The 11,442-nt window shown below is 34.5% G+C and overlaps 1 protein-coding gene and 2 non-coding genes across 4 annotated transcripts; all 3 read left to right on the plus strand.

Annotated features, from left to right (window-relative positions):
* Nucleotides 1–1,816: 1,816 nt before the first annotated feature.
* slc25a3b (solute carrier family 25 member 3b) lies at nt 1,817–10,315 on the plus strand. Of its 2 annotated transcripts, none has more exons than XM_067379978.1 (8): nt 1,817–1,920; nt 2,154–2,303; nt 5,118–5,242; nt 5,978–6,157; nt 7,245–7,426; nt 7,761–7,933; nt 9,393–9,503; nt 9,893–10,315. In XM_067379978.1, exons 2-8 carry the CDS (start codon nt 2,168–2,170, stop codon nt 10,051–10,053), a joined length of 1,068 nt encoding a protein of 355 aa, XP_067236079.1. In that variant the 5' UTR covers nt 1,817–1,920; nt 2,154–2,167; the 3' UTR covers nt 10,054–10,315. The 2 variants fall into 2 exon arrangements, with proteins under 2 accessions (XP_067236079.1, XP_067236078.1); XM_067379977.1 differs by lacking the exon at nt 5,118–5,242 and adding an exon at nt 5,377–5,510.
* LOC137015642 (small nucleolar RNA SNORA53) lies at nt 7,456–7,688 on the plus strand. The gene has a single exon (XR_010894007.1). It is a non-coding gene; the product is annotated as a small nucleolar RNA SNORA53 (small nucleolar RNA).
* Nucleotides 9,558–9,788, plus strand: LOC137015643 (small nucleolar RNA SNORA53). Its single transcript, XR_010894008.1, has one exon. It is a non-coding gene; the product is annotated as a small nucleolar RNA SNORA53 (small nucleolar RNA).
* Nucleotides 10,316–11,442: the final 1,127 nt, after the last annotated feature.

Raw genomic sequence — 11,442 nt, forward strand, 5'->3', positions numbered from 1 at the left:
AATCAGACCCTTTTCAGATATAATTACACACAATATATTTTACAGTAATTAACTGCTGTACAACATGAATGCAATCACACTACAAAGACAGCAGACGGTGACTTTGAGATGTATGGAATCTCTTGCGTAATTCACTCCGGAAAAGCCCCGCCCTCATTTTTGTCCTGTCTGGTCGAGCGAATTCTACTATGGCGAAGGCTTGGTTCATGAATATTAATTACGTACCGTGACGTTATCCAGTGGGCCTGGCTGATTGGCTAAGACGCATGTAGATCATTTTTGGTCTTTTATTCTATGAAGAAAAAAGGTGATAAAGTGCTAAAAACAGTAAAATGTGTCAATCATAATTAATAATAACGGCTCAAATAACTTTTTTTGCTTTTAATTTTTTGCAGAACATTACACTTTTATTTAAAATCAATTGAGAAACAATACATTTCTTTTTGGAGGCAGAGCATTTCATTTGATGTAAGTAGAACCTAAAATTAATAATTAAATATGACACTTTTTCTTGTTGAAAACTTTTTATTATTGTCTTAAAATTTACTTTTTCTTATTGTTTTAAAATTATATTGCATGACAGGATTACTGTATTTGAGTTGTTTTAGTTTTATAAATATATATTCTTCTACTTATTTTTATTATATTATCTTTTTAAACAGACACACACACACACACACACACACTATATATATATATATATATATATATATATATATATATATATATATATATATATATGTATATATATATATATATATATATATATATATATATATATATATATATATATATATATGCATGTATGCATGTATGTATGAATATATATATATATGTATATAAAAATATATGCATGTATGTATACATATATATATATATATATATATATGTTTTATATATATAAATCTAAGATATTTTTAATATATATATAAATATATATGTAAATATATGCATGTATGTATAAATATAGATATATATAAATCTAAGATATTTTTCTCGAATGTGTGTTTATTTATATGTATATGTATTATATATATATATATATATATATATATATATATATATATATATATATATATATACAAAATAATTACACAGAACAAACACATATATAACATGATTGGACTTGATAATCACGAACAAACATAATATATATATTAGGGCCGTCAAACGATTAATCGCGATTAATCTCGTACAAAATAAAAGTTTGAGTTTGCCTAATATATGTGGGTGTACTTTATGTAATTATTATGTAATATACAAACATATTCATGTATATATTTGAGAAATATTTACAAGTATATGTATTTATTTATATTTTTATATCATTCATATGATATATAAATAAAAATATTTTGTACATAACATATTTCTCTTAAAAATATACATTAATTTTTGTGTATTTATATTATATATACATATTAATTACACACAGTACTCACACATATATTAGGCAAATTCAAACTTTTATTTTGTACGCGATTAATTGCGATTAATTATATAGTAGCTATATATAGTAAAAATATAAAAATATGATTATAAATAATCAGCAGTAAAATATTATTTAAAATATATTAGAAAATATGATAAAAATATTTTAAATAAATTAATGTCATTAATATCATGTCATATAACTAAAAACAAATTTTTTTTGAACGAATGCAAAATAGTTTTCTTTCATCACTGGCATTGTTCATAGCTCATTGTTTATTAAATATGTTTTCTGCATCGTCCATATTAATATTCATGAACCAAGACTTCGCCATAGTAGGATTAGTGAAGCAGTGGGCGGGGCATGCAGTGACGCAGTCGCTTCCTTTATCCGGTTCAGCCTTGAGCCGCTCTCACTCATCGCTCGGTCTCTATGCGCAGCCGGTAGAGGAGAGGACGGAGGCGCCATTTTGAGTCAACTTCTCTAAAGTAAGAGTTTCTCCAACCTTACACCTCCCTTTCTTGGTCTTCACACACAGATTAAGTTGTCTTTTCACAGATAAATTCATTTTAACGTGTTAAATACTGTTTATTAAAACGTCTCCCTCAAGAAGAGCGTAGGGCCGCTGACCTCTCCATTGATCCACATGAGAGATCATAGAGGACAAATGGCTCTTTTAATTGACATTTTTGCAGCTTATAACGGTTTATTCTTCATTCAGGTCTACCATCAGACATGTATCCGAGCACACTAACCCAGCTGGCCCGGGCGAACCCCTTCAGCGCCCCGTTGTTCACGCTGCAGAGAGCCGATGAGCCGCAGACACACTCTCCCGTACAGAAGCGCAGGCTCGCCGCCGCAGCAGTAGCCGGTAAGACCTTCGGAGACCAAAACCGTCTGATTTTCATGCTTAAAATTCAGTTTTATTGGATATAACGGGGGTAAACATAAGAAAGTCCACCTAACCCGTCACATTTCTCTGTTATTAATGCTCGAAATGGATCAGAATGGGAAATAACGCCGTTGAATAAAAGGTTAGAATAACGTTACTAGTTAGCGCTGTGCTAACTAGACCCTAACTGTAGTTTAGATATTAGCAAGTTCCTTTTAAATGCTTTAGTTATCACTTTTTTAGATGCATTTATGTAGTTTGCGTTGAATAGTAGTTTATTGTTGCTGCTTGCTGGATGTTTCTGGCCTTTTTGCGTTCATGGAGGGCAATGAAGGACAAAGTTGGAGGGCGCGTTATACAGCTTTCGGAAGACGTTTTTACATTTTAGTGCACTAGAGTTGTGTACATATGTTTAATATGTGTTAAAATTGTAATAAGCCGGTTAGGGGACATGGTGTTCTTTATTTAAAGCGTCCTATTCTTCACATGACCTGTGTGTGTGCCGTTATCCTCAATGAGGGGCGATGTGATTGGCTCTCTGGCGCAGGAGCGCGTTCAGCTTTCAGCAAGGCGCGTTCTGATTGGCTGAGGAACGCGTCCAAGTCTGGTGTCGTGTATCATATCTTGCTCAACATTTAATCGTAAATTTTAATACCTTTTGCATGTTTTATCAGTGCCTCTCCCTGATAGGTTTGTATAATAATATATTTATTTTTTTAGTAGAAACACTATAAAGGCCTTTTCCACAGACTGTGATGACGCGTTTTAACGGTCATCAGCATCGTAAATCCTGCAGTTTGTTTTATATTTTAATTTTTATAAATTTTATGTACATTTATACTTTATATTTTCTTCATATTACAAAAAAACTAGTTAACGCTGCTGTGAGGGTGTTTGTAATACAGCCGCTGTGGGAATTGACATCTTTCTGCCGTTATTAATCACTTTATTTTATTTTTTTTCTCCTCTTTTGAAAGTTGTGTGAACACTATTGTGGAGTTTTTCCTTTTGCTATTTGAGCAAATGTGAACACTCACACACAAAAAAATATATAATGTAGTCTCTTACAACAACACTTGAGTTTAGACGTCGCCGGAAGTAAATTTACCCTGCGATCCCGAGCGTCGGAAACCCGAAAGCGTAAAAAAGGCTAGTTTGTGTGTTTATTTTACCAGTTTGCTAAAGTGGAATAAGAAGGTCGACCATAAACAGAAGATTACTAGTTTATCAAGGTTTGTGTAAAAGTAGTGTCAAATGGTAACAAGTTTCCAAAATGAATCAATTACTGATGATTAAAAATAGACTTTCCATTGTTAGATATATAGACCATATATTAATTATATATTCATTAGTTGCCTTTTTTACTACTGATATTTGTTGGTCTGTGGGATCTCATGGGGCGTTCACACCAGATGCGACTTGCGCAAATAAATCGCGCTATTTGCACATAGTTGGATGGTTAACTCGCTTCATTCGTGTGTGAAATTCACTTCACAACAGATGTGAAACAGATGTTCCACTTCTTTCTGCACACTTCCTCTGAATAAACACATCAACTCTTCAGCGGGAAAGTAGTTGTAAAATAGGGCGAATAAGCACAATTTAGCTAGCTTATAGTCTATAGCTAGCTCAAATTGAGTATGCGAGATCTAAAGTCAGAATTGCGAGATCTAAAGTCAGAATAAAGTCAGAATTGCGAGATCTAAAGTCAGAATTGCGAGATCTAAAGTCAGAATTGCGAGATCTAAAGTCAGAATTGCGAGATCTAAAGTCAGAATTGCGAGATCTAAAGTCAGAATTGCGAGATCTAAAGTCAGAATTGCGAGGTCTAAAGTCAGAATTGCGAGGTCTAAAGTCAGAATTGCGAGGTCTAAAGTCAGAATTGCGAGGTCTAAAGTCAGAATTGCGAGGTCTAAAGTCAGAATTGCGAGGTCTAAAGTCAGAATTGCGAGGTCTAAAGTCAGAATTGCGAGGTCTAAAGTCAGAATTGCGAGGTCTAAAGTCAGAATTGCGAGGTCTAAAGTCAGAATTGCGAGGTCTAAAGTCAGAATTGCGAGGTCTAAAGTCAGAATTGCGAGGTCTAAAGTCAGAATTGCGAGGTCTAAAGTCAGAATTGCGAGGTCTAAAGTCAGAATTGCGAGGTCTAAAGTCAGAATTGCGAGGTCTAAAGTCAGAATTGCGAGGTCTAAAGTCAGAATTGCGAGGTCTAAAGTCAGAATTGCGAGGTCTAAAGTCAGAATTGCGAGGTCTAAAGTCAGAATTGCGAGGTCTAAAGTCAGATTTTTTTTTTTTTTTCCACTTACCAGATTGTCCGACCTCCTCACTCACTTTGTTCCGATAAAAGTACAAAGATGTATCGTACAGCGACGATGATTTTGTCCTCCATTGTTTCAGATTTCTGCCTCCGCTCGCTACGCCGTTGTCACGTCACTACTACAGCAAGCTCCTGATTGGTTAACGCGACGTGAATATTCGTGAAAGTTCAGATTTTTCAACTCACGCGAATCACACATTACACGCGTCAAAATGCCTGAAACGCTCAATTCGCCACAGGACGTCTATTTGCATCTTTGCATTGACTTAACATGTAAATCACTCGCGCTTAACGTTTCATTAATGTCTGGTGTGAACGCACCATAAGAGATTAAAAACCCCAGACATAGCTTGTCACCTGGTGTGATAGCAGGTCAAAGGTCACGCTTTAGTCCAGTCCAGTGTGGCGGTTTTCCACTAACCCCCAATCGAACGTCTCAGACCTTGTGTAGATGAACGTGACTCCGTGTTTCTCCTCAGAGGGAGACAGCTGTGAGTTCGGCTCACAGAAATACCTCATGCTCTGTGGCTTCGGAGGAATCCTCAGCTGTGGCACAACACACACGGCTGTGGTGCCCCTCGACCTGGTCAAGTGCCGAATGCAGGTCCGTGTGTGTGTTAGCCGGAGTCACCCGAGTGTGTCCGTGTGACCTGACCCCAGTGCAACCCCTCATCATCTGCATGTTAAGTGTCGTGTTGTGACGCATGAGCATGTGTGTGTTGTTCCCTCACGTCACAGAGACGGCCACAGGCGATAGCTGCGAGTTCGGCTCGGGGAAATACTACGCCCTCTGCGGGTTCGGGGGCATCTTGAGCTGTGGTATTACACACACGGCCGTCGTGCCCCTCGACTTGGTCAAGTGCCGTCTCCAGGTCTGTACTCTCCTCACTCCCCTTCATCAAGTTAAAGAGATGGCATCCGTGGCGAAGGGTCACTAGCACGTTTTTGGAGTGATTTGACTAACCAGCTAACAAATTTGATTTATATCGTTCTGAGTTTAAAATATGAAATTAAAGAAAGCACTGTTTTCTTCTCTAAAACAGGATATATTATGCAGAATGTTCAAGCTGCTCTTTTCCATAAAACATTTAATTGTGTGTTTCATGGAAGAAAGTAGTATTGGTTTGGAACAATATGAGGATGAATTTCTTTAAATTGATCCGTGACGCTCTGCCACTGATGTTATCCAAGTAACATTTGGTTTACCTTTTGATGTATTGTTGTTCCAGCATGTAAGTGAAAACTATTAACCGTGTTCCTTCATAATCAGCCGGTTCCTGCTGAAGTTCCTCTGTGGTTGTTTCTGACTGTCATTGCAATAACCGAATGCTGCGTTTAGGTGGATCCTGCTAAATACAAGAGCATCTTCAATGGATTCTCCGTCACGATCCGAGAGGATGGCATGCGAGGGTTGGCCAAGGGTTGGGCGCCCACCTTCATTGGATACTCCATGCAGGGGCTCTGCAAGTTCGGCTTTTACGAGGTGTTCAAGATCCTGTACGGTGACCTGCTAGGAGAGGTGAGATTAATGATGTGGCGTTTGAGAGACAGGTTAAAATACAATGAATTTTTAATTTTAATGAATATTCTGAGTCATTCATTTGCAATATTTTGCTTTTGGGTGCAGATAGTTAAACTCTCAAATTAAATATAATAATTCAATACTCATAATTGGTGATATGCACAAATATATATATATATTTATTTTTTTATGCATGTTAATTGTAAATTATGTATAATTTATATTAAATATAGTTTGTATTACATTACTTTTTAGAGTAATAATACATTTTAAGTGTAAATTAATATAACTAATATTAATAAATAACACGCATATACACATTTTATATATAATAAAATGTGTGTATATGCGTGTTATTTATTAATATTAAATTATATATAATTTATATTAAGTATAGATTATATTTACTTAGTCATAAATTGTTACCTATTTTAAGTAATGTAAATATACTTTATAAATTATTATATATTTACATTACATTTTGGAGTAATATTACTCAAAATTAATAATATAACTATTAATTTATAAGTAATAATATTGACCGCTATTTTTGTATGTGTACGTATTTTAGTTGTATATTATATAATTTATATTAAATAGTTTATTTACATTAAAAAGTAATGTAAATATAAACTATACTTAAAATAAAGTATATATAATTTACTACTTGTATATTTGTTATAAAAATACACTTTTAACACACACATATGTGTGTATATATATATTATATATTTATATATGTGTATTTTTATAATTAGCTACCAATATTATTGCTTATAAATTAAGCTATTATTAGAGTAATATTACACACACACACACACACATATAAATATATGTAATATTGATAACTAATAAAAATTGATTTATATATTAAATATTACTTGGTATAAACATAAATATATTTATTATAAGTATTATTTAGAAGAATAATTACTTTTTAAATGTATCTTCTTCTTTTTTTTACCTATACACCATGCAGTCATTTTCCACAGTTTGAAAAATAAGCATGGCACTAAACCCAGTAGAAGCCGTGCTGTATACTCTGTCAGCTGATGCTCATGTGTTCTTCCTGTCCTCTTAACAGGAAAACGCATATTTGTGGAGAACCTCTCTGTATCTGGCTGCTTCTGCCAGCGCTGAGTTCTTCGCAGATATCGCTCTGGCCCCTATGGAGGCGTGTAAAGTGCGTATCCAGACGCAGCCTGGCTATGCCAACACCCTGAGAGAATGTGCCCCCAAGATGTACGCCGAGGAAGGGCTCTGGGCGTGAGTATCCTGCACTTCAAACCCATCTCAACACGCTCCTTAGATCCACCTCTGGGGAGTTTCTCCGCTCCGGTTCTGTTCTGCTCTCTCTCTCTGGGAGCGGCAGGATCGGGCCGGAGGCTCCCAGCAGCTTCACTGCTGTACAGTCAGAGGTGCTTGAGTCATTGGCGTGTGAGATCAGTCTACCTGCTTACCCAGCATCCTCTCTGCCCTGAACCTTCTCAGGAAAACAGCAGGGCAGAACCGCTGGAGAGCAGACAATCTTTTTAAATAAGCCTTTTTATGTTGACTTGAGCACTCTTCTGAGAGTTCATGAGTGTGGATCTTCTGGCAGGTTCTACAAAGGTGTGGTTCCTCTGTGGATGAGACAGATCCCCTACACCATGATGAAGTTCGCCTGCTTCGAGCGCACCGTTGAGCTGCTGTACAAGTACGTGGTGCCCAAACCCCGCAGCGAATGCTCCAAATCCGAACAGCTGGTCGTCACTTTCGTTGCTGGTTACATCGGTAAGACTGATTTCTGAGCGCTGAATTGATTTAAATGGAAACCCTTTACTATGAGGTTTAACGTTAGTTACTGCATTACTAACAATGAGCAATACGTTTGTTACAGTTCATTGTTAGTTCATGTTTGCTCAGATCCATTAAATACATTAACATGTACAACTTTTGATTGTAAGATATTAGTAATGAAATGTTAGTTCATGTAGTTAACTTATGTTAACAAATGGAACTTTATTGTAAAGTTTTACAACTTAAATTTGCTTTTATTTTATTATTATTATTATTCAATTTAAATAGTTATATGCATTTTAAATACATTTTATTCTAAACTATCATTAATATTAATCTCATATTACTGTTATAAATTTTATAGTAGTTTTATATATTTCTAATTTATTACTGTTTAATATAATTAAGATTCTAAGATTCTAAATTCAGTTCTATTTCTTTAATTCTATTTTATATTCATTTTTGATTCTACATTTTGTATTACCTTAATTTCTATATTTTTCTATTACATAATTTCTTTATTTTAATAATCTTATATTTTTCTCTAGTTCTTTTAATTCTAGTTTTATATTCTTTTTTGTTAACATATACAATGACAACAATTAATAAATTAAGGTAATAATGATATCATAATCTTTATTTTATTCTAGATTTAATTCTATTTTGTTCATTTTTAATTCTATATTTTTATTACTATATATATATGTATATATATGTATATATATATATATAATATATGTATATATGTATATATGTGTGTGTGTTCTAGTTCTTTAATTTTAGTTTTATTTATTGTTTCATCATTATATTACCTTATTTTTAATTAATATTTTATTTTAAGTTAATTGTCATTATTGGTTATATCTTATCATAATTTTTAATATTTTATTCTAGTTCTTTTAATTCCATTCTAGTTTTATATTCATTTTGATTCTAATTTTAGTAAATAAAGATATTATGGATTACCTAATTTATATATTTTTCTATTAAATTCCTTTTTAATATTTTTATTCTATTTTATTCTAGTTCTTTAATTCTAGTTTTATATATATATTTTTTATTGTTATATCATTATATTACCTTTTTTTTATCTACACATTTTTATTAATATTTTATCTTAAAATATTAATTGTCATTATTGATATTTTTTATCGTCATTTTTAATATTTTATTTAATTCTAGTTCTTTAATTCTTTTATATTTTGATTCTATATTATTTGTATTCTATTTTTTTCTATTAAGTTCCTTTTTTAATATCTTAATTCTAGGTTTTTTTACATCATTATATTACCCTATTTGTGTATTTTATATGAAATTTCTCTTATGATTTTTTTAAAACTTTAGTTTTTTTTTTTTTTTACTTTCTTATTAGAAATTTACTTTTATATTTAGAAAAGTGCACAACATTTTTACAGATCCAAGTTGTGATGCACGTTCTGTTTGTCTCTTGCAGCTGGTGTGTTCTGCGCCATCGTGTCTCACCCTGCTGACTCGGTCGTGTCCGTGTTGAACAAAGAGAAGGGAAGCACAGCTGCACAAGTGCTGAAGAAGCTTGGGCCTAAAGGTGTGACTTTTGTCTTTTTCTGAAGATCTCAATTCATTGTTTCACAACCTGATCAACACGCTCCTTAGATCCACCTCTGGGGAGTTTCTCCGCTCCGGTTCTGTTCTGCTCTCTCTCTGGGAGCGGCAGGATTGGGCCGGAGGCTCCCAGCAGCTTCACTGCTGTACAGTCAGAGGTGCTTGAGTCATTGGCGTGTGAGATCAGTCTACCTGCTTACCCAGCATCCTCTCTGCCCTGAACCTTCTCAGGAAAACAGCAGGGCAGAACCGCTGGAGAGCAGACAATCTATTCAAATAAGAGAATACAGCAATTGTTTTACATTGTTGTTACCAAATCAGCTTTTTTTTTAAATTCCTATCCACCCTCTTGACTTGTGTGTTGTTTTCCAGGCGTGTGGAAGGGTCTGGTCGCCCGTATCATCATGATCGGTACCCTGACGGCCCTGCAGTGGTTCATCTACGACTCCGTGAAGGTCTACTTCCGCCTGCCCCGCCCTCCTCCCCCCGAGATGCCCGAGTCCCTCAAGAAGAAGCTCGGCCTCACAGAGTAGATCCACAGATCGATCGCCCACCTTCCCCTCCGACAGCTGCACACCTCCTGTTTTCTATATTTAAGTCTGTCCTGAGCCCCACTCACCCCGACATCATGATGATGAAGGGGAACCGCTCTCCTTCACAGGCAGTTCCATGTCTCAATAGTCTATATAAAAGGATTGTGATCTGAATGAATGCCGTCTGGTTTTAACTTCTGACATCTGTTGTGTCAGTAGTACAATAAAGCGCTACCTGGATATTATACACAAGAAGTGTGGTCTCTTCATTTTTTTTTTTTTTTTTTTTCATGTTTTTCATCTATAAACTGAGTTGTAACAACCAACATTGCTCTACGGATTATACATTTCAAGAATTTTCTATCTATATTTCTTTGTGTATCATAACATTTGAAATCTCTGCAGCAGTGTAAATGTCATGGTGTTACAGAAATTTAAGGCAAACGCAGTAAATGTTGCAGTAACTGTCTATGGCCAGTAGGGGGCAGTGTGGTTTTTTTGTTTTGTTTTTTCACAAAAAGGGTTCTCTATTTTTATTATGTATGAGTGGTGTCAGTTATTTTTACTGTATGAAAACAGTCCATCTGGAAATTGTTATATTTTTATTTATGATAATTATAAACACTAGTTTGTAGTACAAATGTTGTTACCTGTTATTTACCTATAGTGGTCAGTGCAACGGAAGTTTTTTTTTTAAATCTATAATTTATTAAAATACACCATTTAATGGTTAAATAAGAGGTAAAATATATATAGCATAGTATAATTAAACCGATAATTAAAATAAAATGCTAATATTACTGAAGTGACATCAATATGTGGTTGACAATATATAGCCAAAGACTAGATATAGAATAAGACTGTTCATTCCTATAAATAATGAATGGGAGAAACTGGGACGCACAATATGGCGGAATATGTTCCGCCTTATAAGTAAAAGAGCCAATCGCTGATTGATAAAGTAAGACCTTCGTTAATCTTCGGAACACAAATTAAGATATTTTAGTTGAAATCCGATGGCTCAGTGAGGCCTCCATAGGGAGCAATGACATTTCCTCTCTCAAGATCCATTAATGTACTAAAAACATATTTAAATCAGTTCATGTGAGTACAGTGGTTCAATATTAATATTATAAAGTGACGAGAATATTTTTGGTGCTCCAAAAAAACAAAACTTATTTAGTGATGGCCGATTTCAAAACACTGCTTCAGGAAGCATTGGAGCGTTATGAATCAGCGTGTAGAATCAGCTATTCGGAGCGCCAAAGTCACGTGATTTCAGCCGTTTGGCGGTTTGACACGCGATCTGAATCATGATTCGATACGCTGATTCATAACGATCCGAAGCTTCCTGAAGCAGTGTTTTGAAATCGCCCATCACCCTATGCA

This window comes from Chanodichthys erythropterus, chromosome 24, assembly GCF_024489055.1.
Source record: "Chanodichthys erythropterus isolate Z2021 chromosome 24, ASM2448905v1, whole genome shotgun sequence".
In the NCBI taxonomy this organism is placed as follows: Eukaryota; Metazoa; Chordata; class Actinopteri; order Cypriniformes; family Xenocyprididae; genus Chanodichthys; species Chanodichthys erythropterus.

Coding starts and splice junctions, on each gene's coding strand:
- slc25a3b (XM_067379977.1), top strand. CDS start 2,168: ATGTATCCGAGCACACTAACCCAGCTGGCCCGGGCGAACCCCTTCAGC. Junction 6,158..7,244: donor ACGGTGACCTGCTAGGAGAG/GTGAGATTAATG, acceptor TCCTCTTAACAG/GAAAACGCATATTTGTGGAG. Junction 7,934..9,392: donor TTTCGTTGCTGGTTACATCG/GTAAGACTGATT, acceptor TGTCTCTTGCAG/CTGGTGTGTTCTGCGCCATC.